At 38.1% G+C, this 27,396-nt stretch overlaps 3 protein-coding genes across 4 annotated transcripts; 2 read left to right on the top strand and 1 right to left on the bottom strand.

Moving 5' to 3' along the window:
• Window positions 1-1,019: 1,019 nt before the first annotated feature.
• On the bottom strand, window positions 1,020-4,204 carry LOC111431203. Of its 2 annotated transcripts, none has more exons than XM_023067777.1 (4): window positions 3,934-4,204; window positions 3,033-3,849; window positions 2,551-2,720; window positions 1,020-1,446 (listed from the first exon to the last, which is right to left on the bottom strand). In XM_023067777.1, exons 1-4 carry the CDS (start codon window positions 4,113-4,115, stop codon window positions 1,239-1,241), a joined length of 1,377 nt encoding a protein of 458 aa, XP_022923545.1. In that variant the 5' UTR covers window positions 4,116-4,204; the 3' UTR covers window positions 1,020-1,238. The 2 variants fall into 2 exon arrangements, with proteins under 2 accessions (XP_022923545.1, XP_022923546.1); XM_023067778.1 differs by having other exon boundaries at window positions 2,554-2,720; window positions 3,934-4,202.
• Window positions 4,205-6,901: 2,697 nt separating this feature from the next.
• On the top strand, window positions 6,902-13,566 carry LOC111431148 (probable protein phosphatase 2C 6). The gene is made up of 5 exons (XM_023067690.1): window positions 6,902-7,336; window positions 9,293-9,679; window positions 11,617-11,734; window positions 11,861-12,084; window positions 12,905-13,566. The coding sequence occupies exons 1-5, from the start codon at window positions 7,019-7,021 to the stop codon at window positions 13,400-13,402; spliced, it is 1,545 nt and encodes a 514-aa protein (XP_022923458.1). The 5' UTR covers window positions 6,902-7,018; the 3' UTR covers window positions 13,403-13,566.
• Window positions 13,567-19,424: 5,858 nt separating this feature from the next.
• LOC111431013 (scarecrow-like protein 18) lies at window positions 19,425-21,662 on the top strand. Its single transcript, XM_023067500.1, has 2 exons — window positions 19,425-20,038; window positions 20,710-21,662. The coding sequence occupies exons 1-2, from the start codon at window positions 19,425-19,427 to the stop codon at window positions 21,182-21,184; spliced, it is 1,089 nt and encodes a 362-aa protein (XP_022923268.1). The 3' UTR covers window positions 21,185-21,662.
• The last annotated feature ends 5,734 nt before the right edge of the window (window positions 21,663-27,396 follow it).

Raw genomic sequence — 27,396 nt, 5'->3', positions numbered from 1 at the left:
AAAAAAAAAAAAAAAAAAAAAAAAAAAAAAAAAAAAAAAAAAAAAAACCATATAAATGAATTTGAGAGAAACAAGCCTAAATTTCAAAAAGAAAAAACTAATAGCATTCCCTTGTATCCCTACTTTGTTCTCACTCATGAGCATAGTGGATGAACTAATGTGAATGAGTGTAAGTTTTGGGACCCGAACACGATTGGTGCTGACCACACTATAGGCTACCGTGGTAGCAAGAGAGGCCAGGTGGTGACAATTGAGAGATTGTTATTGAGAGTTCCTAGTTACATGGGAAGAGAGGTCAAATGGCAAGGTCATACTCCCATTTGACTCCTTGTGAAGTATAGTTCATATCCAAGCATCTGATTGGAGAACGGGGCAACACCCATGAAGCTCCAACGAAAAGGGAAGGTCTGACAAGCTAGATACCCATAGGTGCAAGATTCTTCGAAAAAGTTCGGGCTGACTCAAAGACTTGGAACCTTGACTTAGCAATGAAAGACGGAGATACTTTATAGGAAAATTTCTATTTTAGGCAAACCCCGGGATCATAAGAATAACCTCCAATATTGAAATGACAAACAACCCCAAGAAAGTTTAAAAGATTTCCTTGGAAAGATGGTCAATTATGTAGAAGAAAGAAGAACGTGTTCCCATCTTCAACCAACAACATTTCAAGCCCATACATGAATCTTCATACATGCAAGTACATAAATAAAGAGATACATAATGTATTGAAGATGCAAATGAATCTCGATTTTTAGGTTCATTTTGTCTCTGAGATGAATAGCTGCCTTTCAACTCTTCACCTTTGCTAGTAACCTTAGCTTTCTTCTACCAGAACGAGATTTCAAAAAAGATCTTAGAATGTCCGGGATCGAGCCAGGAGGGTTTCTTTAACACCTTTTGTCGCCCAACAAACACTATTATAATGCCACTGGGGATATATATATTATCCTCTTAATCGAAACAAAAAACAGAAACAAACAAACAAATAAATAAATCCTACCGACTACGCTATAAAATAAGACACACATTGAACAATTTCAATTGAAGATGCGTAAAAGCTAAAAGTTCCAGAAAGAGTTCCAAAATAAGTGTCCAACAACTTAGTGACAGAATTTTTGTAGCGATAAGATATTATATTCCCGACCAAAAGGATAAAGATCTAAATCTCCATTCTCATATATTGTTGAACTCACCTACTGTCATCAGAGATCGCGTTTTAAACACGTGTTTATCAACTAATCGCCAGTTAAAGCTCGAGGCCTATGCTCCAAGGTAAGAAGGGACATCCCAGTCTGCGATACTGCTCGAACGAATGACATGTTAGCAGTCAAGGTTGGGGCATTCCAGTAGTCGCCAGTACCAAACACGATCTTGTTCTTCAAAGCTAGCTTTCTCGTGGTCGGGAGACACGTCATACGTTTTGATGCCATGTCTGGCACAACCCTGTTTCATTTTTCAGACCAATCAGTGCACTAAAGTGTAATCAAGGACGGAAATATCTGTAAATTGGAAGGTGAAACATCAATATTAATCGATATCCTTGACATCACTTATAAATACACATAAAACATAGAAAAATCTCAATAATATATGGATAGGAATACTATCAACAAAATTTATAACCAAGTTTTGGGAGTGTCCAAGCTATAGCTTGTCCACACACCTCAATTATTCTCACACAACAATTACCTGATCCCACTCCATTCGACTACCGAGGTACTTGTATGATGTTAAATTCTAGTAGAAAGCCACCATAACTTGAATTCATTTCTTCTCTGTAACGATCCAAGCCCGCCGCTAGCAAATATTGTCCTCTTTGGGCTTTTCCTTTCGGACTTCCCCTCAAGGTTTTTAAAATGCGTCTACTAGGGAGAGGTTTCAACACCCTTATAAACGGTGTTTCGTTCTCTTCCCCAACTGATGTGGGATCTCACATTCTCGGTCTTTTATTGTTTACAAAACCCTTATAGATATGGTGTTTAGCCACCTAAGTCATTTCTACCTACTTTATGTTTCACTCTCAAATGCACATCAGAATGTCCAAGATTCAGAGAAAGAAATGCAAAAATTCTATTGGGTGTTGAAGGTATTAAGGTGGCAGCACTTGGTGGGACGAGATCATGGTGACATGCTATGTGATGTCCCACATTGGTTGGGGAGGAGAACAAAACACCCTTTATAAGGGTGTGGAAACCTTCCCTTAGCAGACGCATTTTAAAGCCTTAAGGGGAAGCCCAAAAGGGAAAGCCCAAAGAGGACAATATCTGCTAGCGGTGAATCTAGGTCCTTACATGCTAGGAGTGGGCAATGGGCATCTAGAGTATTAAAGGAAAACCTATTCTCTTTGCAAACATTGGGAGATTTCCAATTAACTTCATCTATCAAAATACATATTCACTTTCAGCATATAGCAATCCTGGACAGACCCATAATATTGTCTCCTTTTTTAGATTTATGAAACTAAAAGTGATAAATCCAAATTATCTACATATTTCAAATGGATCAGGAAGATTAAGGAACGACAAAACATCGTTCGAATGGACTCACATGATGATGTGCTTTAGTAAGTAGTTTGATCTGGACTTCTCGTACGGCCCTCCACACATTGTAACTAGTTCCTTGAACTCAGAGTGAACACTTTGGCATATTATACCTCTTTTTCCAGATAAAAAAGAACTCAGCTCCACAAGAATCGGCTTCTGAATTTCGGACATAACCTAGCAGGGGATCGAGAGAAAAAACTACATTGGCTACAACCAAAAATAATAATAATACTAGTAAGAACAAGTTCAGATCATTTAACACGAGCAAAGAAATCAACCAACTAATTGATTGGTAAATCAACCTTAATTTTCAGCTCTAACAATTCAAAAACATGGGAAAATTATAGTGAAAATAAGATCTACTGATGCTTTAAATCAATACTCGATGGTTACGAATTTCAGCCACGCTAGGTGGCGAGTAAAATAGTAGCTAAAAATGAACAGAAAGATAGTACAGGGTAATGCTCATCTGGAAACAAAACTAACCTGATCAATAACAAAATCATAGTTACTCTTGTACTTCTGTTTCAATTCATCCTCTGGAGTAGCCAATAATTTTGCAACACAACCATTACTAATGCCTGATACTAGTGCAATCAATGCCGTGGTATCGAAATTTATTAGATCAGTATCACCATCCAACAAATGTTCCAAACTCGTGGATTCGAGATCTTCGATCCCGATCATAGGATTAGGTTTCATTGCCTTAACAACAGAGCAGAAAGGAACCCCAAGATCTCTCTCAACATACTTGTCCAAAATCTCTGGTTCATTCACACCAGTAGAACATAATTTACTGATGCAATTTGAACTCGTAATCCCGCAATTCCTATCATTAACTTTTATTTCAAGAACACAGGCTTCTTTATATCTTCTTGGAAGCACATTAACCCAATCATCATCAATCTCAGAGAAATCAAAATCCATGTCCGAGAAATTGAAATTAAACTCCGTAGCCCTAAATTCATCTCGGAGTCTTTCGAGAATGAACTGATCAAGTCCATGCGAAAAAAACAAGATGATCGAGCAAGGTTCCAAGGCCTGCAAAGAGCGAGCCGCATCGACTACTTCCTCAATGCGAGATTTCAAACCCTTACTCCTATGGCCCCTGTGCCAAGAAATATACCTAGGTTTTCTATCCGATACAATAATCCACACAGGATTCCTGTTCAAAGTGCAGATTATATCAACATAAACAGCTTTCGAACAGGGAGATGGAATCGGCTTACAGACACGTGAAATTCCAGCGACGGAAGGATGTTGAAGAATGTGAACAATGGCCTCGAGGTGCCCAATGTTCAAGCTGTATGGAAATCACGATCAATATCAGGAAAGATACGTAAGATTCGAAACTGTAAACGGTTCGATTTGAGAAAAATGGCGGAACCTGAGCGGGGTGGATGACGAAGAGGAGCAGCGAGAGAGGAAATTGAGCTCGCGAAGAGCCAATTTGTGGAGAGTTCGGCTACTTGAAAGGGTGATGTTGGTGGAAGAAGGTAGCGCTTCGATCATGTCCATAACCGCTCTGCATCTTTGCTTGGCCAATTCTACTGCATCTGGTTCTGCCATTGTTGGGGTTCATTGGCGATCGCGCATCTTCATTGCAAGAAATATCGATGTCCCAAATTTCATCAAAATGCCCTTAATGCCTTGGAAAGAATTGATAAGGAAAGTTCATATCTTTTTTCAGCTTCCAATCAAAAATATTTAGCATCAATTTTGAAATTTTAAAACTTAGGGGATAAAAATGTTGAATGAGATTTTGTTAATGGAAGTTCAAGTTGTTGTCATTAATGGAAGTCGTGGTCAAGGACCATTGCCGGTATGAGCCTACATCTCACTCTCTCGAGCTCTGATTTAAGCATAATGCTACCTAATTGTACGTGCATCCTATCATTAATTTAACATTTCACAGGCACGTCATGAGAGCTAGGTTGGGTAAGGCAGTTATAAGTCAAAATCAGAATAATTTTGGGGTTGAAGCCGGACTTCTTAAGTGGGAAGAGTCTTACCCATCAATGAAGCAAGAAGGTGAAAAATGCTTCGAGAGGAGTGATCCTGAGAGAGGCAAGCGAGCCCATAAAACTTCTCCAAGAAGTGAGTACATATGTGTTTCTTGAGTCATCGTCTCATGCTTAAAGTAGGTGATTTCACGAGAATTGTGAATAATGGAGTTGTAGCAAGAACAAGAGGAGCGTCAGTGCAACAATTGTCACACGAAGGTGGCCAAGTAAAAACGTTGAAGGGACTATGTTAAAAGCTTCTAGAAAGGGATGTGGCCCCGACGAGAACATATTATAGTTAATCTGTACAACTCAAACCAAGATGACCACGTTTGGGGTGTGTTCCTCCTAGCTCAAACGACGATGTATCAATGCTTGTTTTCCAGTAGTTTGTCTAGTGAGTCACGAATAAAGTATGAGAGAAGTGCGAGGTAGGTCCCTGATGAGATAGCCCACAACCATAGGATGCTTGTTGTGCTTATGTTGCGAGTCTCAAAGACCGAGAGAAGTGCGAGGTAGGTCCCTGATCTTTAGACATTTATTTCCAGCTACTCAATTAGCAGTTAGTCCGACGTTTGGATCCTCATTGGGATGATGCCGAGATTAAGTGAGAGAGAATGTCATAATCCATGATACAATTGTGTCCTTAAGAAAGTCACTGAGAATGATGACTAGTTTAAGTGAGAGAGAGTATCACAGACATACTATATAGGTAGTAGGTTGTGATCCCAACATATAGGCAGACAAGATGACAACATAGAAGTGGCGGTCAACCAATCAATTAGTCTTAGACAAGATAAGTGTCATATAGTTGGTGAAGAAATCGATTTATTATTCAACGACAAGAACACATCAAAAAACGATACGATTTCACTTGCAAGTAAGTGGAAAAGGTGATGTATTTTAAGATGATAGAGATTGCATTCAACAAAATAGTCGTATCGATCGTGAAAGCCAAAACTTAGAGGAAGTGAGTTCAATATAAGGGTGAACACCCTCATCACGATAACAAATGAGTAAGGAGACAAAAGATCCATTTGTCTCGAGCCTCGCTTCGGAAATAACCTTTCAAGGAGCTATACGTAGAGATCAAGATCATCGAGGATGTAATACAAGCCTAAACCCTATCAACAAATTAAGAAGTCAATCTTTAATCCACGTTGAGATTTCCCCTTATACAGATGATACCTCTTATCGTTCCTACAAAAATATGATATTGTTCTCAATACTTCTTTCCGATATAAAATTTGATCGACTAATACTGATAAAGCACGAGAGCCACTCTCTTAACCTATTAGCAAGAAGTTCATAACGCAATTATACATGACATTAACACAAAACTAGTCGAAAGTCACCTACGCCAAACATTCGACTTCTTCAGAACTAATGTGAAGACTTTTGTAACGGTTCAAGCCCACCGCTAGTAAATATTGTCCTCTTTGAGTTTTCCCTTTCAGGCTTCCCTTCAAAGTTTTTAAAACGCGTTTGCTAAGAGAATGCTCGATGTTCTCCCCAACCGATGTGGGATCTCACAATCCACTCTGGAAAAGGTTTCCACACTCTTATAAAGAATGCTTCATTCTTCTCCTCAACCGATGTGGGATCTCGTAGCTTGAGTGCTTCCCACTCTTCGATTTGTAGGAATTTCTAGATTAAGTGAATTTATTACCCAAGTTTCTAAATACCTTCCTAATTAAAATATTAGAAGCTCTTATTTAAAATGAATAAATATAAAAATGGAGTATAAATTGTTTAAAAGTTGAAGATTGACTCTTACCTNACCTTTGACCTTAAAAAAAAAAAAAAAAAAAAAAAAAAAAAAAAAAAAAAAAAAACATGTCTTTGACTATCTAGAGCTGAACTTTCCAAGTCAAAGTCATCGATATATGAACAGCTCAAGTCATGATCTTTCACTATAAAGGTAACAAACAATCATTCCTATAGAAGATGATACCCATCTCCTAAAAAAGCCCAACTTTTTTTAGATTCTAATTCTTATAATAAAGATTCCAATCCACTCATCTCTTACACGACAAAACGCACCACCATTGTCACTCAGTCCATGTGTCGCATCCTGTCCTGTCCTGTCGTGTCGTTCCGACAGCTCTTTGACTGTCCATTCCCGAGGTTTCAACTGTATCGAGTGGTAAATCCCGGCGGCCCACAAGGCTTGCCGGCCGGAGATAAACAAATGAACAATGGGTACAAAAATTCCACTGAAATGAAAAGAATTAATTGTTTTTTTTTTTTTTTTTCCCAATAAAATTTAAGATCCACACACCCGGATAACGATGTTTCATCAACTTCGATTTATTTACCATCTTGTCCTCCATTCCCTTACGGATTCCAACACAATAATTTAATTCCAACCCCAACCACAATCGGAAGAGAAATTCCGCCCAAACCCCCAAAAAGGGGCAGAGGAAGCTCTTTTGGTGTTGATTTTGATCGATTTAGCCGATTTTGTTGATGGGTTCTTGCCATTCGTCTCTAAAAGGGCGGCAGAGCAGAGGCGGCGCTGATTCTGCCGCGGCGGCGGAATCCCCAATAGCTTCTACAATCAACTCATTTTCTTCTGCTTCTTCGTTTTTGTACTCTAAGACCAGTAAGCCGCGTTGGTGGAAGAGCAATTCCACTAAAACTTTTGGCGTTGGGGTTTGTTCAGAGAAGGTTCATGAATTTGAGGTTCCGGGGCGGATTTGTTCAAATGGGTCATCGAGAATCGCTTGTTTGTATACGCAACAGGGGAAGAAAGGGGTTAATCAAGATGCCATGGTTGTGCATGAGGTTAGTACCCATTGTTCATACTGTTATATCACTTTTTTCTTCGTTTTGAGCTGATTGATAATGTCCTTTCAGCACTTGATGCCACTTTATGTATGAGCTTTGGAGATCCAACTGATTTTTGGGATGTGCTAGAACTTTTGATTCCATATGATATTCATTTAACATAAAATCTAGGAGGTTTTGTGAATTTGATTCCAAATTAGGTACTGTTTCTAGTGGCTACTAAGCTCATTGATTCTTGTCTTTATAGCATAGCTTAAGCAACCCAACTAGCAGTCTCCGAGGTAATCTAGGATTACTTAGAATGATCCATAAAAGGTTGTATGTCAGTAATATTAATCGTGTCGAATATCGTGTTAGATCGTTCATGTTCTTGGCAGGACATTAAACAAGTTGTTAGATTTCCATGTTACCCATGAATGCTCCTTCCAGGAGCTTATGAAAATTGCTACTATATTGAAGTTGAGATGTACAAATCAGTTCATCAGGTGTCAAGTTTCATCTTTGGCATGTCAGGAACCTTAAGGGGCCGTTGGTTGAGGATTGTTGGGAGAGGAGTCCCACGTCGGCTAATTAAGGGGCCGTTGGTTGAGGATTGTTGGGAGAGGAGTCCCACGTCGGCTAATTAAGGGGTTGATCATGGGTTTGTAAGTAAGGAATACATCTCCATTGGTATGAGATCTTTTGGAGAAACCAAAAGCCAAGCCATGAGAGCTTATGCTCAAAGTGGACAGTACCATACCATTGTGGAGGATCGTGGTTTCTAACATGGTATGAAAGTCATGCCTTTAATTTAGTCATGTCAATAAAATCCTCAAATGTCGAACAAAAAAGTTGTGAGTCTCGAAGGTGTAGTCAAAAGTGACTCAAGTGTCAAACAAAGGGTGTACTTTGTTCGAGGGCTCTAGAAAAGGAGTCGAGCTTTGATTAAGGGGAGACTATTCGAGGGCTTCATCGACCTCAGGGGAGGCTCTATAGTGTACTTTGTTCTAGGGCTCTAGAGAAGGAGTTGAGCCTCGATTAAGGGAAGGCTGTTCAAGGGCATCATAGGCTTCAGGGGAGGCTTTATAGTGTACTTTGTTCTAGGGCTCTAGAGAAGGAGTCGAGCCTCGACTAAGGGGAGGCTGTTCGAGGGCTTCATAGGCCGCCAGAGAGGCTCTATAGTGTACTTTGTTCTAGGGCTCTAGAGAAGGAGTTGAGCCTCGATTAAGGGGAGGCTGTTCGAGGGCTCCATAGGCCTTAGGGGAGGCTCTATAGTGTACCTTGTTCGAGGGAAGAATTGTTGAGGATTGTTAGGAGAGGAGTACCACATCGACTAATTAAGGGGTTGATCATGGGTTTATAAGTAAGGAATACATCTCCATTGACATGAGGCCTTTTGGGGAAACCAAAAGCAAAGCCACAAGAGCTTATGCTCAAAGTAGACAATATCATACCATTGTGGAGGGTCGTGGTTCCTAATACTGTTGGGCAACTTGTTTTACAAAATACTCCTAAAAATCTATTTTAATAAACCGTGATTGGTTGAGTTTTTTCAACGAACTAATTACATTGTTTCATGCTTTACTAGATAAGGTACTTTAAGAGAAAAACCCCGTTTGACAACGTTTATCGTAAAAAACTTTAGCTTGTCCACATATCACATACATTAAGTAATAAACAAGAATGTGATGAATTAGATCATTTCTTTTTTAAAATAGTTAACCAAACATATCTCTCATTATTATCCGAACATACCCAAACCGTTCCTACGAGCTGCCAATGTAGTTATTACTTCTTAGACAATATGGGTTTTTCCTTCTCTGCTTGGAGCAAACGAGCACTGAGGAACCCGTAAACCAGTTCCTTATGTATCAGTACCCGAATGTTGTTTGCTTTTGACAGTCATTAGTGGCACGGATCTTTTACTTTTCACTGCCCTTTCGATTAACTTGGTTTGAACATTTTTTCTTATAGGCTTTCGGTTCGAAAAGAGATACAATATTTTGTGGGGTATTTGATGGACATGGTCCTTTCGGACATATGGTTGCGAAAAAAGTTCGGGATACCCTTCCTCTAATCCTATGTACACAATGGACATCTAAATCAAACGAAGATCAAAGCAGTGTCGTTAAGACGAACCATTCCAGAAGTTCAAATTCTGAAAATTCTGTTGCTCTGGACGGCGATGAAGATTCTTACAAGTCACTGGAGGCCGAGGAAAACGAAAAATTCCCCAAGATGTTTCTGCCACTCAAAGTATCTTTACTGAAGTCCTTCAAATTAATGGATAAGGAGTTGAAACTGCATCCGAAAATTGATTGTTTTTGCAGTGGATCGACGGCTGTGACTCTAATAAAGCAGGTAATATTGCATCGTACAATGGTTTGTTTTTCGATGTGTTTGTTTGCATAAATGTTGATCTGTTGGAGGCGTTTTATTAAAACGATGAGATATCGTTCAGTTATGTTTTTGAAATTGACTAAATGTGTGTTCTTTAGGAATAGGAAATAAGGATGAATAGATCGGTGGAAGTTGCTTTGTAAATGATGGACATAATCTTAAACGAGTACGCTTCCAAAATAGGTAAGAGAGTCAGTCACATCGGTTGCACGTGTAGATATGTACTTAGGAGCTGAATGAGGTGAAGGCGTGTTGCCTCGGTTGAGTCTAGGTGCCCTCGATAAGGCATGCATTGTGGCATACCTCAATTGTTTTTTAATTTGAAGATGAAACAATACTTTCATTATAAAAAAGGAGGGTACGTGGGATGGGGATGAGATATTGCCTTCCAAACCTTGGGGATTACAATAAAACGTCCCGGTGGCATAGATGAAAGAAAGTTGTAACACCCCAAGCTACCACTGGCAGATATTGTTTTCTTTAGGCCTTTCCTTTCGGGCTTCCCCTCAAGGTTTTGAAAACGTGTCGGTTAGGGAAAGGTCTCTACACTCTTATAAAGAATGTTTTGTTCTCCTGCCCAACTAATGTGTGATCTCACAGTCCACCCCCAGGGCCAACGTCATCGCTGGCACTCGTTCACTTTTCCAATCGATGTGGGACCCTCCAATACACCCCCCTTCGGGGCCTAGGGTCCTTAGTGGCACACCATCTCGTGTCCACCCCCTTCGGGGCTCAGCCTCCTCGCTGGCACATCGCCCAGTGTCTAGCTCTGATACCATTTGTACTCAAATCGAAGCGATCAAAAAAGATATTTTCTTTTCTAAATATGAAGGAATATGTAGCGGGTTTTAGGAACTTCGTGCAAAAAAGATCGAGATTTGTCGTGGTGTATGTTTTTTAGCTTCAATTTTGGTAGGATCATTGATGGAAGCCCCCAGCATTTTGAGTTTTCTTTTCCTAGTTCATCTGAATTGTGCCTTTACAAGGATGCTCATGTTGCTGATTGCTAGAATTGCCCGTCCCTTTCCTTGGTGCTTGTCGAGAAAACGAATTAAACAATCACACACTTCTAAATGGATCTCTCTAAACGATAGTTCGTCCCCACCGAAATAAGTTACTCTAAATTAGGAACTATTGGTGCTGTAGCTCACCCGTTAAATATCTGTAAAAGGCCTCGTCAGTTTTAGCGTTCGGAGGTTTAAGTACTCTTGACATGGTGCAGCTCTAACCCAGTTCGTAGGGCTTCAAGCCCACGATAACTGAAGTTATTTATGAAATTCTAATGAAAAACACGAATGATCATTTGTTTCTCGAGTCCTTTCTCTTGTATCAGGCATTAGCTCTTGGATGTTTTTAACTAGAACGTGGTCTTCCATTACTTCGTCTCCAAATTTCTTGTCACTATGAGTCTATTTATCTGAGATCTCACGCTTGTTGGGGAGGAGAATGAAACATTCTTTATAAGGGTGTGGAAACCTCTCCCTAGCATACGCGTTTTAAAACCTTAAGCTGCTAATGGTGGGCTTAGGCGGTTACAAATGGTATCAGAGCCAGACACCGGGTGATGTGCCAGTAAGGAGGCGGTCCCCTGAAATGGGGTGGATTGGGGAGTCCCACGTCAATTGGAGAAGGGAACGAGTGCTAGCGAGGATGCTAGTCCCCGAAAGGGGGTTGATTGTGAGATCCCACATTCGTTGGGGAGGAGAACGAATCATTCTTTATAAGGGTGTGGAAACCTCTCCCTAGTAGACGTGTTTTGGTTTAGCTCCTTCAGGTCTTGCATAAGCTTTTGCCTGTCATGTATGGTTTGAACTGTTATCAATCTCTCTCCGGATGAAATTTTATCTCATTATATGTGGCTAAACAAAAGTGGAAAGTGATGTTGTGATGTTTTATAGGGTCAGAACCTTATACTTGGAAATGTCGGTGACTCGAGAGCGGTGCTGGCTACAATAGACGACGATAACTCTTTGATTCCAGTTCAACTAACGGTGGACTTGAAACCCGACCTTCCTGGTAAATTTATCTACAAATAGGAAATATACACGAGTTTAAAAGTTCTGTTTTCGTTCTTGTGTTCTTCATAAGTTTTACAGTTAGTCTTTACCTGGACATGACTCCACTTTTCTTTTTGTTATCTAGCTGAAGCTGCTAGGATCCAGCAATGCAAAGGACGGGTCTTCGCTTTACAGGACGAGCCTGAAGTTGCACGAGTATGGTTGCCTAATAACGATTCACCTGGTTTGGCAATGGCGAGAGCTTTCGGAGACTTTTGTCTGAAGGATTTCGGTCTAATTTCTGTTCCCGACGTTTATTATCGTCACCTTACGGCGAGAGATCAGTTCGTAATTCTTGCCACTGATGGGGTATCTTTTCTCCTTTCATCATATATCTGATCAAGCTTTAAAGTGTATTTGTAGTGTTCTAAACGGTGTGTTTCTTCTTGCTATATAAAGTACTGTGAGATCCCATATCGGTTGGAGAGGAGAACGAAACACCTTTTATAAGGGTGTGGAAACCTCTCCGTAGCAGACGCGTTTTAAAAAGCTTGAGGGAAAGTCCAAAAGGGAAAGCCTCAAAAACCTTGAGGGAAAGTCCAAAAGGGAAAGCCCAAAGAGGTTAATATTTGTTAGCAGTGGGCTTGGGCCGTTACAAATGGTATCAAAGCCAGACACTAAGCGATGCGCCAACGAGGAGACTGTTCCCCAAAGGGGGTAGATACGAGATGGTGTGCCAGTAAGGACGCTGGGCCCCGAAGGGAGGTGGATTTTGGTGAGGTCCCCCATCGATTGGAGAAAGGAACGAGTGCCAGCGAGGACGGTGGGCCCTGAAGGGGGTGGATTGTGAGATCTCATATTGGTTGGAGAGGAGAATGAAACACCCTTTATAAGGGTGTGGAAATGATGGTGGGCCCTGAAGAGGGTGGATTGTGAGATCCCACGTTGGTTGGAGAGGAGAACGAAACACCTTTATAAGGGTGTGGAAACCTCTCCCTAGCAGATGCGTTTTAAAAACCTCGAGGGGAAGCCCGAAAGGGAAAGCCCAAAGAGCACAATATCTGCTAGCTGTGGGCTTGAGCCGTTACAATTCCCTTGAATATTGATTTCCTCGGCGTTGAGCTTATAGATGTTTCGTCATGGTTCCTTCTGATGAACGTGTTTGATCAATTCAACATACATGGCACAGGTTTGGGATGTTCTTTCGAATAAAGAAGCTATTGAAATTGTTGCTTCAGCCCCATCTCGCGAAACATCAGCCAGGGCTCTTGTCGACTGCGCCGTTCGTGCATGGAGGTTGAAATATCCTACATCCAAGAACGACGATTGTGCTGTTGTATGTCTCTTTCTCGAGTACGAGCCTGAAATAGAAGAAAACACAGCCACTAAACCAGTGGAAGAAGATCTAGCCCCGCCGAGCGAGGACACGAAAGATATTGAAGTCGATTCTAACGATCATGGCACGATTGGAAGCTCTAATGAGATTGTACCTGTCGACGACACAACAGACGAGAAGGTTGGAGGTGGTGGTCGAAACCCGTCGAAGAGAAGCTTAGCGGAGTGCATTTCGAATGAAGAGGAGGAATGGTCAGCATTGGAGGGTGTTACGAGAGTGAATAGTCTCCTAAGCCTTCCGAGGTTCCTGTCGGGTGACAAAAGGTCAGGCAGCTGGAGGAAGTGGCTATGAGGTTTGTCTTTTTCATGTCATTTTTATTGGTCATATTTCTTGTGGATATAACATTTTCATTTTCAGTGCTCTCTTGCAAATAAAAGAAAATTTGTATTTGGAACAAAAGATCTGTAGTATTGTTTATAATCTCAATTTGGAGGCAGAAAGGTTTGTTTTTCAAATCGAATTTATAATCGATCGTATGTTTTAGCCAAATAACCACTCGTTTTATACATTTTTTCACGTTCTTTCTCGCTATCTTATTAACAGAGCAAAAATTTAAAAGATCTCGACTTTCAATGCCCCAAAAGTATAAACGATCTAAATTTAAAGTTTGAGAGAGATCATGATTTTGAGTTGTCTCCATTTCTTTTCTTCTTTTAGTGTCTTGGTTTACGTCTTAGGCGATTCATGAGGAGAAAAAATATTGTAGATCGTTTTTTAGAGGCTTAACGGTGTTTGAATATTTTTCTAAGGTGGACATCTCGATTACTTTAGTTGTTTTTGTATTAGTCTAAGTCATCGTTTGAAGCATGAGTTTGATATCTTAAACTTGAGTTCAATAAGTTGTGAGTTTAAGTGAAGGGTTTAAGAGGTCCAAGTTAAGAAAATTGTGATTAAGATGTTTTAAAAAAATATGGGATTATAAGTGAGGCGAGTGCGGCAAGATGAGTGTCTAAACTTTTTTTGAAATGAGTTTTTCAATCATAGTGTCGGATGACATGGGTGTACTGACATTGTGCTCCTGCCCATGTGTTAGATGTTGGTATATGTACCTGCTATTCAGTATAGAGTCTGTAAATGACATGACATAGACATGAGAGGATCCAATACATTAGTAGAACTCGGATGATGGATGCTCGGAATGTCTCAATGATATTAACGACATATAGATCCGTTCTCGATGAGCATGTCTGAGCGAGTTATGATGTCTAATGCCATCCCAGGACTTGGGATGACATCAAGACATGTGGGTTGTATTAATTTGGAACAAAGATGAAAATACGAGATGCAATTTGAGATATTTTGCCCCCGAGTAGAGGTAAGATGGAGTTGGATGACTTGGATGAAATTTCTATGATGTATGTTATTTTAATGCTTTCTGATGTGCTTAAAGCGAGGATGAGATATTGTGATTTGTGCTCCAGTTGAATGATGAATGTTATCTCCCCATTCAGTTTGCCTTAATATTTAGACCGTATATTCTGTATTTTAGATGATTGATAGGATTATCTCCCTAGTCAAGCATGTATGAGAATGTAGGATAGCTCTAGGTGGTTGATTGAGTATTCCTCAGTAGAACATAATTACCTACATGGAGTAATGGTCTAAGGATTGTGAGCGGCAATCAAGCATGTAGACCATAGTGCTCCTGCACCAAGAAATCAGAGGCAATCAGCATCGACGACATAATCTCATAACAAAATACTACATAATCTCATCCAATATAATTTTAATTTTAAACAAAGGAAATCGAAGTAAGAAATCAGAGGCAATCAGCATCGACGATGAGTTATCGATGAAAAGGCGTGACGAATGGCGATCGAAATCAACAGTCACAAACGAAGATTGATTGTGTGAGTAGATAAGTCAACACAATGAAGAGTCGATGCGATGAAGCTGCTTTCCTAAAACACCCTCAGATGCAAATTGGAAGCCTAAGATGGAGTCGATGATACAACTTTCGGGCCGATGACACAAGCAACACAAACTTCAATTTCTCCTCATCGGATTGTATGTGGCTATAGGTTGTGAGAGGAGGTGAGTGAGCTCGACTCTTATCGTCAACAACTCAAGGATTCCGACAAAAATCAGCACACTTTCAGCTTTAAATATGAGATTAAGATGATTAAATTTATGGTTGCCTAACTTCTCTAGTCATCTATCTGTCGGGTGCTAACTAGACAATTTTTTTTCTAAGTACATTGCAATCTAATAGAGTTTTATCGTAGATCTTCGTTATGACTATACTTTCGAGGATCACAATTTCTTTGTGCAACACTTGGAGAAGTTGGAAATGTCCCACGATCGAAATATGTCAAAACAAATATGACTATACTTTCGAGGATCACAATTTCTTTGTTCAACACTTGGAGAAGTTGGAAATGTCCCACGATCGAAATATGTCAAAACAAATATGACTATACTTTCGAGGATCACAATTTCTTTGTTCAACACTTGGAGAAGTCGGAAATGTCCCACATCGAAATATGTCGAAACAAATAAAAGAAGCAAAAAGAAGAACTTGAGGAAAGAGATCTTTTGGAACAGGAAACTTTGAGCACTTATGCATTTCAATTCTCTGTGCTGTATAAATAACATACATCTCATGAGTATTTATACTCGAGAAAGCACCACCACCACCGATCTCCTCAACTTTCTCCTCAAGTTAAGCTAGTATTAACAAATCAAACCAAAATAATTTCTTTTGTTAAGTAAAACTTATTAACTAAGAGAGGATTCAATTAATTAAGATAAAATCATAGCTCTCATGCTAGAAATGAGACAACCAAATTAACTTATACAATAGTATGATATTGATAAACCGAGATTATTCCCTTCCAACTAAAAAAGAGATGTATATGAGAAAAAGAAAAACCCTAAGAAGCATAAAGAAAAGAAACACATAGATCGATGATGGAGATAACCCAAAATAGTGAGCAAAATGAGGTGAGGAGGAAAGGCATTGGGAGGTGTCAGTGTTGAGCAAAGAATCGGGGTTGAGTTTGCTGCAAAATGTACAAAAGTAACTTCACATTTCCACTTTGCGTGTGTCTTTTGTACTTTGTACCTAATGAATATTTAGATACATGCATCATACATTTTTCAACCTTCCCTTTTCCTCTCGCCACATTTGGCTCCTCGAGATCTTAAAATGGTACATTCACTCTAAGAAATAATAGATACGATAGCTAATACAGAACACTACATTGAATTTAATATTAAGTTGTCGGTTTTAGCACCTCTATGTTTTAAAAATGCATCACCTCCGACAATTCAAGCACACACGCCTTTAGCTAGCCTTCTTTTTGTTGAGACGTTATGGGCAACTTTGAACGGTTGTCATGATACTCTTTAAATACCTTGCATTTGTATGCCATTTGAGGGGGAGACACTTTGAGATTTTTAACCTAAATACAAAATGTATATTTGAAGAGGCTTATCGGATGATTTTGAAGCTTAGGATATTGAAAATTGTTGGGAGAGGAGTCTCATTGGCTAATTAAGGAGAAGATCATGAATTCATAAGTAAGGAATATTATCTCCACCGGTATGAAGCCTTTTGGAGAACTAAAAGCAAAGCTACGAGAGCTTATGCTAAAAGTGAACAATATCGTACCATTGTGGAGAGTCGCGGTTTCTAACATGGTATCAAAGTCATGCCCTTAACTTAGTCATGTCGATAGAATTCTCAAGTGCTGACAAAGAAATTGTGAGCCACGAAGTCAAAAACGACTCAAGTGTCGAACAAATGGTGTACTTTGTTTGTTCAAGGGCTCTAGAGAAGGAGTTGAGCCTCAATTAAGGGGAGACTGTTTGAGAGCTCCATAGGTCTCAGGGGAGATTCTATGGTGTACTTTGTTCGAGGGGAGGATTGTTGAGGATTGTTCGGAGAGGAGTCCCACATTGGCTAATTAAGGGAAAGATCATGGGTTTATTATAAGTAAGGAATGTTATCTTTTCGTGGAGCTAAATCTATCATTTATTAGGGCAAACTAAGATTTTGCATCTAGCTCTAGACTCTCAACTATAGGCTAAAAGGAATTCTCGAGATGCCGAACAACGAACAAATTTCAGCTCTCGAAGTTCTTTTAAGGTTTTCCCCTTCCTCACGGTTGTCCTCCTCAAATAAAGGGTGCAACTCTTTTTATAGACGTGTATATTTAAGATTGGTAAACGTCAAGGATTGTTGGAGTTCTATATGGACTAATTAAGGGGAAGATCGTGAGTACATAAGTCGAGGATACTATCTCCAATGATACGAGGCATCTAGAGAAGGAGACACTCATGTACGAACAAAAGGTGTAGTTTGTTCAAGGGCTCTGTTTTTCATCCCAAGCAAAGTGTAGTAGTTTTAGTCCCTACACCCCATCTCTACATCGAGAGTGTGAGTGTTTCCCACAAAATAGTTGTATTCAACAATTTGGTATTAGAGCGAGGTTGGTATAGGTTGTCAAGTCTCTAAAATTCTTAGTATACTCTATGGTTGCAACTTTGTCCGATTTTCTAGTATCAGAGTGACGTTGGTATAACTTAATATGTTTTATGGTTACAACTTTGTCTGATTTTTCATATCAGAAACAATTCTTGAGATTATTAGTGAGTGATTTTTTTGTGTGTCACGAATAGTACACGAGTATGCAAGTTTTGCATAAAAAATAAAAAATAAAAACTTATTTGGTATTACTGATGTATTACCAACGTGATAATAACCCAAGTTTTCAAAGGAATCAAGTAACTCAACAACAACTACAATATGTGGGCAACATGCATGATGTTCTATCTACAAGGACAAGACCTCTGGGAGGTCGTTGGTGGAAGTAAAATTACACCACCAGAGGAGGATTCTAATGGTGTCTTACACAAATGGAGAATCAAAACAAACAAGACAATGTTTTCTTTGAAGACCACACTTGAGAAGAGATGTTGGAGCATATTTGGGATGACAAAACATCGAAAGAAGCATGAGACACGTTTCTAATGCTTTTCTCGAAAAAGAACGATACAAGGTTAAACTTCTAGAGAACGAACTATTATCAATCTCACAACGCGACATGACAATTGCTCAATATTTCCATAGGGTAGATCTATCAAGAGATTAGTGAACTACATACGAAGTTCAACCTTAGAGAAGCTCAAATGAAGAGAATCATTAACCAGAGATTATAAACAGAATATAGAAGTCTCATTATTGTTATACAACGACGGTCCGCCCAATCATCATTTGTAGACTTCAAAAATTTGCTAGTCAACCAAGAAGCCATGGCTAGATAAATAGGAGTCATCGTGGTGAAGAGTGAAGAAGAAGTGCTTTACACAAGTAAAAGTCGGAGCAACAATAAGCTGCGTGGATAAGAAATTGGTAACAAAGTAAAAAGTTACGAAAGAACCACACAACTTGACTTAGAAGAACGACAACAAGAGTTCTCACCAAAAAAAATTTGAAGGCATTTATTACAATTGCGAAATAAGGACAACATGTCCAAAAAAATTTAGTCCAAGAAAAAGCTAACCAAAAGTGATGCGACAACCTCCAAAATAGAGATGGAGTATGAATGAGATGCAAATGTACTATGTCTTAGAAAAAGACAAGTTAGTACTCATATGCAACACCCACTTTATTTACAAAGGATTTAACGAAGGAAAGAGGGTTAAATGTAAAAATCCAAGTAAAATCCTAAGGAGCAATTAGTATGACCGGTGTCACTAGAGTCTCCATCCCCAATCTTCTCCGGTACTCTGACAACATAATCAATGACCTAGGTCAAATCCAATAGCGCCCTTGCCTTTAATCCTAACCTTAAAAAAACCCACGAGTCGTAAGTAGTAGACTCACAAAATAATTATCTTAAAAAGATAATGACCATTTGATTCTTGAAACATATGTATATTTCCTCACAAATTTATTACGACCGTCGATTAAAAACAAAATAGTTATTAGACGAATCTGAAAGGATGGTTCATTTTCTTACGAGCGGAATGAAAAAAAAGGGAAGTAATTGACCTCTCATCTTTCCTCCGCTCTAGCTCAAACCAGCTAAACCGACCAAAAGGAGCTAGCTGGTTTTTCTCGAAAGGAGAAAGGGTTTGACTTTTGAGTATCACAAATGAATGGCGTATGCCTCCATTTTCACCTCCTTATATATAAACAATGAGTTGAAGAAGAAGAAGAAGAAGAGATGAAAAGAAAGGATAGAAGGATGAGGAAAGGCAGCACCGCTTCTCACTGTTAATAACTACTACAGCTTTCCTATCAAAGAATCCGATGTGGGACTAATCCAACCCTTCAAAACACCATTTTTTTCAGAAGATAATGCCAATGGACCCTTTCCAAATGCGTCAATTACTAATCCGTTGTGCCCATTTCATCTCTCAATCGGACTTCCTCTCAGCTCATCGCTTTCTTTCCATTATCTCTTCAAACTCATCCCCTTATGGCGATGCCACTCAAAGATTGCTTCATTATTTCTCTTCTTCACTCTCCCATCACCTCCCTTGTTCTTCTTCTTCTTCGTCGTTACAACAAGATGGGCTTCAATCTTGCTATTTATCATTGAATCAAATCACACCCTTTATTAGATTTTGTCATTTGACTGCAAATCAAGCCATTTTGGAAGCTATTGAGGATTGTGGGATGGTTCATGTGGTGGATTTTGATATCATTCATGGTGTTCAATGGCCTCCTCTTATGCAAGCTTTGGCTGAGCGGTTTGCTTCTCCTATGCTTCGTATTACTGCCATTGGTCTTGATCTTACCTCTCTTCTTAAGACGGGTGATAGGCTTTCCAAATTTGCTCATTCACTTGGCTTGAGGTTTCATTTTCATCCTCTTCTTCTTCTCAATGATCATGACGTTGACCGTCTTGTCCCCGCCGCTCTCACGCTCTTCCCCGATGAAGCGCTCGCCGTCAATTGCGTTCTCTACTTGCACAGGTACTTAACTTACCATTCCAACTCATAAGAAAGTATTTAGCTCGTATGTAACTGTCCAACTCACTGCTAGCTGATATTGTTCTCTTTGAGCTTTCTATTTTAGGCTTTCCCTCAAAGTTTTTAAAACGTGTCTTCTAGGGAGAGGTTTCCATACCCTTGTAAAAATACTTCGTTCTCCCCCTAATCGATGTGGGATCTCACAATCCACCCCCTTTAGAGACCAGCGTTAAAACGTGTCTTCTACTGAGAAATTTTCACACCCTTATAATGAATGTTTCGTTTTCCTCCCCAATCGATGCGAGATGTCACAATCCACCCATCTTTAGAGACCAGCGTCCTCGCTGACACTTGTTTCCCTCTCCAATCGATGTGGACCTCCCAATCCACCACCTTTGGAGTCCAGCGTCCTTGTTAGCACACTGCCTCGTATCCACCTCCTTTAATGCTCAACCTTCTCGCTGGCACATAGCTTGGTGTCTAATCTGATATCATTTGTAACAACACAACTTCATCGCCAGCGGATATTGTTCTTTTTGGGCTTTCTCTTTTGAACTTCCTATAAAAAGTTTTTAAAACGTGTCTTATAGAAGGAAATTTTCACACCCTTATAAAAAAAAAATGCTTAATTCTCATCCCTAACTGATGTAGGATCTCATATGGTAAATTTACAGACTTTTGAAGGACGATGTTCGGCGATTGCTTCATAAAATAAAGGCTTTGAATCCCAAAGTGGTGACCATAGCTGAAAAGGAAGCAAATTTCAACCACCCTTTATTCATGCAAAGATTTCTAGAGGCATTGAATCATTACTCCCTAATATTTGATTCATTGGAAGCAACTATGCCTCAAAATAGCAAAGAGAGGCTAGAAGTGGAGAAAGTTTGGTTTGGTAGGGAAATAGACGACGTCGTTTCCGAGGAAGGGAACAAGAGAAGGCAACGCCATGAAAGGTATGAATCATGGGAAATAATGCTTAAAAGTTTAGGGTTTTCTAATATTCCTTTGAGCCCTTTTGCCCTCTCACAAGCCAAACTCCTCCTAAGGCTTCATTACCCCTCCGAAGGCTACCATCTTCAAACCCTTCATGATTCCCTTTCTCTTGGTTGGCAAAATAGACCCCTTTTTTCAGTCTCTTCGTGGCATTGAGAAACAAAACCCAATGAAATGGCTCTCATTTTCAATACCCACCAAGAAAAATGAAGAAATTTGCAAGAACAATGGGAATTTGGGTGATTTCAAGAAAACCCACCAAGAAAAATGAAGGAATTTGCAAGAACAATCAAGGAATTTGCAAGAACAATGAAGAAATTTGCAAGAACAATGGGAATTTGAGTGATTTCAAGAAACCCCACCAAGAAAAATGAAGGAATTTGCAAGAACAATGAAGGAATTTGCAAGAACAATGGGAATTTGAGTGATTTCAAGAAACCCCACCAACAAAATTTGAGTCTTTTACGGTTTGCATGAAAATTATTAGCCTATGAAATTTTCCCTATCAATTAATTGTGTAAAGCTAGAATCTTTCAGCTGTTCTTCCAAAGGGAAAGCTGGAACCGACAAATATTGAATATGTAATATTATTATTTTTTTGGGTACTAAATAAAATCTTTGTTTCTTTTTTTAATTTGATTATAATTTGCATACCCATATGATAAATCAAACAAAAAACATCATTTTCATTAACATGGTCGCTTGTCTCCTTATCTTTTCCTTCTTTTAAGGTAATAACAATGACTAATTAAGCTTCTCTTTCTTGTTTTATCCATAATAAATATATAAAATTAGCTTAATTAATGGTTAATTAAGCTAATTGGGTTGATTTGTTCCCTTACATTCCATTGTTTCCATCAAGATTAAGGTGAGGCTTCGAGAAGGGAATCCTTTCTTTATAGCCATTATTATATTTGTATGTATTGATTACTTTTTTTTTGGTAGTGCACCAAGTTTGAATTTTTATTTAATTTTTGAACCAGAAATTCTGCCTTATGTCCCCTCAACAAAACCATCAAAGTTCTAAAAATGGAGCTTTTCGTGCTCCCTTTGCCACCCTCTAGGTATCCCTTAACTCTCATGTCCTATGGATGTCGGAGGACCATTTTAGGACACTTGATCCCTTCTTCTTGCCCTTTAAGAGGGTATATCACCTTTGTCTTTTTTTGTTTAACCATATATTAAAGTATATTCCTACATGTTCTTTATAAGCTTTTAATATCAACCTAACCCGATCTTTCGAATTTAGTAACGGGTACTCGAGCAAAACGTAAAGGGTTCAATTCCGTATCTAGTTCACTTTATAGATCTTTTGAGCTAATTGAATCCAACCCTTTACAAAGCTAAAGGATTTATGTGCTCCATAGTTTCTTGATCGTTAGTTGACTCATTTGGTCTCGACACTAATTTTCGAATCCGAATTATAACGGCCCAGACCAATTGCTAACAGATATTGTCTTCTTTGAGTTTTCTTTTTCCTAGAGAGATGTTTTCACACCCTTATAAAGGATGTTTCATTCTCCTCCCCAACCAATGTGGGATCTCATAATCCACCCCCCTTCAGGTCCAGTGTTCTTGCTGGCACACCGCCTTGTGTCTACCCCCTTCGGGGAATAGCCTCCTCGATGGCACATCGTTTGGCGTTTGGTTCTGATACCATTTGTAATGGCTTGGCCCAGCGCTAGCAGATATTATCCTCTTTAGGTTTTTTTCCATTTTCTCAAAGTTTTTAAAACCCATTTATTAGGAGATGTTTTATACTCTTATAGAGCGTGTTTTGTTCTCCTCCCTAATTGACGTGGGATCTCACCTGAATCGAGCTTCAACTAGCCTCCATTGTGTTTAAAAGGTGGATTAAATGAATGGGGTTTGGATAGTAATGTTGTGGAAATAGGGAGAAAGTAAGAGAGAGTGATAAGATGGTGAGAAGAAGGGGCATGGCATGACCAAAGAGGCAAAATGGCGAAGGAAAAGAAGGATAAGGTTGCGTGTGGGAAGACATTATGTGATGAGGGAAGCTGAGAATTGGTGCACGCATGGTATTTCTCACACATCCATCCATCTTTCCATCTGATTTTGACCTTGCCTTTTGCACTCTTTTTCCTTTTTCCTTTTTGGCTTTGTCTTTAACATTAAATATTATAATCAATCTTAGTTTAATTAGCGTTCTAATAGGCGTTTTAAAAAGTAATCTTGAAACCCATTTAGGTTAATCCTAATCGAGCAGACCTGATGATCTATAGAAGACTCCACAGGAAGAGTCGAGAACACTGTAATAAAATATTGGTTTTGAGAGACCCTTTTAAGCATTGTAAAAGAAAAAGCCTACTAATAGAGCTAGTTTGTAACAGCTCAAGTCCACTGGTAGCAGATATCATCCTATTTGAATTTTTCCTTTCAAGTTTCCTCTCAAGGTTTTTAAAACGAGTTTGCTAGGAAGAGGTTTTCACACCCTTATAAAGAATGTTTTATTCCCCTCTCTAATCGATATGGGATCTCACATAGGTAGGGAGGAAGACATTTACGCAAACAACAGAGAATCTGCTTTGTAAATAATTCTTTAATGTTGTTTGAAAAATCGACCTGATTTAGCCCTAGAGTATCGATTATCCCTCTCTTCAAATATACTAATAGTCATTGCTCGTTGAATCTTGTGATAACTTTTCGATCTAACCTAACCCTATTAGCTTAAGATTGAGCTGAAAGGGAAGTAGGATTAGAGAAGGAATCTTTTTGCTTCCCAATTTGTTGGTGTCTTTCTCTCTTGGCCCTCAAATGGCAATATCATTACAGAATTGTATGCTTATGTTTGACTGTTTGCTATGCATGCACGTGTAGACTTAGTGGTTGAAGAAGAGACAGACCAAAAAAGTGTTTGCATTTTTTATACATAACATTACACGCATGGGATCTTTAATGTCGATGCTGCATCTGCAACCCTAATCAAAACATTATGATTCCACTTCCTCTACCATATTTAATTCCATACTTCTTTTTTTTCTTTCCGTTTTAGGTTAAATCTTCGAACTTTCATGTGAGATCCCACGTCGGCTGGAGAGGAGAACGACACACCATTTATAAGGGTGTGGAAATCTCTTCCTAGCATACGCGTTTTACAAACTTTGAGGGCAAGCCCGAAAGGGAAATCCAAAACAGACAATATTTGCTAGTGGTGGGCTCGAGCTGTTACATTTCATGTTGTTAGGTTTAAAAAGTTAGTAAACTTTCAAATGTGATTACCAAGTCTCGAAACTTGTAATTTTACGTCTATTAGGTCTCTCACGTAATCGAAACGATTAAGAAATTAATTGATATATGTTTGATATGAAATTGAATGTTACGTCTAACATGACCGTAAACTTTCAATTCAAAGTTTAGTAATGCAAAAATTAACTTTTTTGGACCTCTCCGATTTAAAATTAAAATTTTGAAATTTGAGGGATTAGATTGTAATTTTATATTATTTTAATTTTTTCTCGTTTTTTACGAATGTTTTGGTTTAATATTAAATCTTACGTACCCTAGTGTTCGAATTCTCACTAAAAACGCCGTGTTAAACATAATATAGATAGAAACGTGTATTAAAATTTTCAATGTGTATAAATACATGTTAAAATTTTTCGATAAAAAAAATATTAAAATAGTAATTTTAAAAAAAAAATATAAGGACTGAAATGAACAAAAATTAAAAGTACGAGGACCTAATAGAATCGAGATCGCGGGAACAAATGAATATCAATGAAAGAAATAATATAAGAGGGCATTTATGGAAACAGTAGTAAGGTTGTCACCACGTGCATGTTTTCACTACTAAGTGCTGAGAGTTTTTTAAAATATTTCAGTATAAATGTTATCTGGGACTTAAACGTTCACAAAATTAATTTAAAATTAAAAATGTAACATCAATGAGATAAGAAAATTGAAAAACAAGGAAACAACCCATGTTAACGAGAATTTAAAAGAAACGCAAACGTCCTGATCTAACCTAAGGGCTACATCTTAAATGCAAAATATCATTGCCATGACTTTATTTTTATAGCCTCCATCGAGACATTGTCATCTATACATGAGTGTCTTACCTTACTTGAAAAAAAATAGAAAACATGGCTTGAGTATTAAAAAAGACGGTACCTCCATTGTTCGAGTTGGAAAATGCAATCATAAGCGATCATGGTTTAAGTGGGATCTATCTTTTCGTAAACTATTTTTTGGGCTCTACTCTTCAATCCGGGCAAGATTGGATGTACAATACTTCTCTACTCACAGTCCAAGTAGGTGTATATGAAACCACCAAGTGAGCTCGTATACATACTCATGGGTCTGACTACGAGCTAACATATGCTCATGTTGTTGAAAGCTATAGAAGAAAAGAAGCAAGTATCATATCATCGTGTATGAGTTCATATCAATCATACTGGAGACGTATCACAATGTTTGTGACATAGAATATGCACGAGGTCTCATAGTTTCAAATCATGGTACATAGTTATGATGCAAATCATACTTCCATTCTTTTCATGACATAATACTCCTATGAGATACGCTACGTATCAGCCCTCCAGCTCAACTAGACCCCAAGACCAAAACAGACTCGTTAACAAGGACGAGTCTTTGTCATGACACGTCAAGAGGCAAAGAACATGAATGTCTTAGTGACATGTACATTACCTATTATTGGATACCATACATCGGTATTGTTTGATCTTGGCTCTACGCATTCATTTATATTTGCATCTTTAAGTTAATGAGACCTTAGGATGTATTATATCATAGCTACCTAAGATTTCCTATAGTCAAACTACATTCCTAAAACAACATTGTGAATCAGGTACAAACATTACGAGTTTACAATACGATCGTTTGGATTGATCAATGCTTTGAAAAGCTTTATGGATTTGATGAACAGAGTGTTCAATAAGTTTATAGATACTTTCGTGATTGTGTTCATCGATATAATTTGATTTATTCCAAGTTTTAGGAGGAAGATGACGAGCACCTCGAAAATGTTATCATAAAGTTGTGCTTTTGAATTAGGGTGATTACCTACCTGATTTGAATCAAAACATCAATCATGCAGTATAAACGCCAGAAACAGGGGAAGAAAATGTTCAAATTATCACTTGTAATGCATGTCACATTAAAGAACAATCAAACTTCGTTTATTCTTAGATGGTTAGATTGATGTTTATAATTATTCAAACTTGACATGATCAATCTTGTCGGTGCATTTTGAATCTCAACCATTATAAATTCATTTATTTTATGTTATAAATTTTGTATCGTTAATATAATTTATAACATATTATTTCGTACTCATTTTAATTAATAAAAAATAAAATTAGGTTTATAGAGGTTGACATTTTTTTTTTCCTTAAATTTAATAAAAGCCAATTTAATGAGGTGAATTTATATTGTGATATTTAGAAATGTACCCTATGTATATAATTTTTTTTTCAATTATTTACTATTATTTACTATTCATTTTTTAGTACAATTATTTTTTTATATTTTATTTTTACACGCACATTAAAAAGTATACATTTTCAACGTATGTCTGACCGTGATGGACAATGAAAAGAGTACCGCGTCGAGAAAATTGCCGTGTGACGAGTAAAATCACAAGAAAAGGTTAACCTCAAACCTGCTTTTACTCGATACAAACTTTGGATACTAAATTTATATATAGAAATGAACCCGTTTAGAGTTTGTGTCGAAAAGATCTCTTAACTATAAAAAAAACATCTTACAGGTTTTGAATTTTTAATTTTACGTCTAATAGCTTCCTAAACTTAAAAAATGTCCGATAAGTATCTGAACTTTTAAGTTAAACTCTAATTTTTTTGTTTTCGTGTATCTTAAAAAATATAGAATCAATCGAGCTCATATTGAGACACAAAATTCATAATCAAAGGATGTATTAGAAACAAAATTAAAAATCTTGAAGATCGGATAGATATTTTTTAAAGTTTAGGAACTTATTAAACATAAAATTGAAAGCTAATGAATCTATTTAACCAATTTTGAAGACGAAAAACCAAATAAGTGCATAAAACTTAAATTATATATAGTTTATTAAATCGTTACAATTCATTAAAAAAAAAAAAAAAAAAAGTCTACTAACTAGGAGTATACACGGGTTGAGTTGAAAAAATCTTTTGAACTATCTTAAAATTTCGGATTGATTGGGTTGGTGATTCGATCAACTTGAATAGAGCTGACAACTTAACCAAGCCCAAACCTCTGTTTTTTCAGGTTTGGTTGGGTTGGGTTGTCGAGTTGTTATTTTCTAAAAAAAATCCGATTTGTTCATACTACATGTTACATTAATAACTAAAATTTCATAAAATTCAAATATAAAACATTCACAC

The sequence above is a fragment of the Cucurbita moschata genome, unplaced genomic scaffold (assembly GCF_002738365.1).
Source record: "Cucurbita moschata cultivar Rifu unplaced genomic scaffold, Cmos_1.0 Cmo_Scf00035, whole genome shotgun sequence".
Lineage (NCBI taxonomy): Eukaryota > Viridiplantae > Streptophyta > Magnoliopsida > Cucurbitales > Cucurbitaceae > Cucurbita > Cucurbita moschata.
This window is presented reverse-complemented; position numbering and strand designations above follow the sequence as displayed.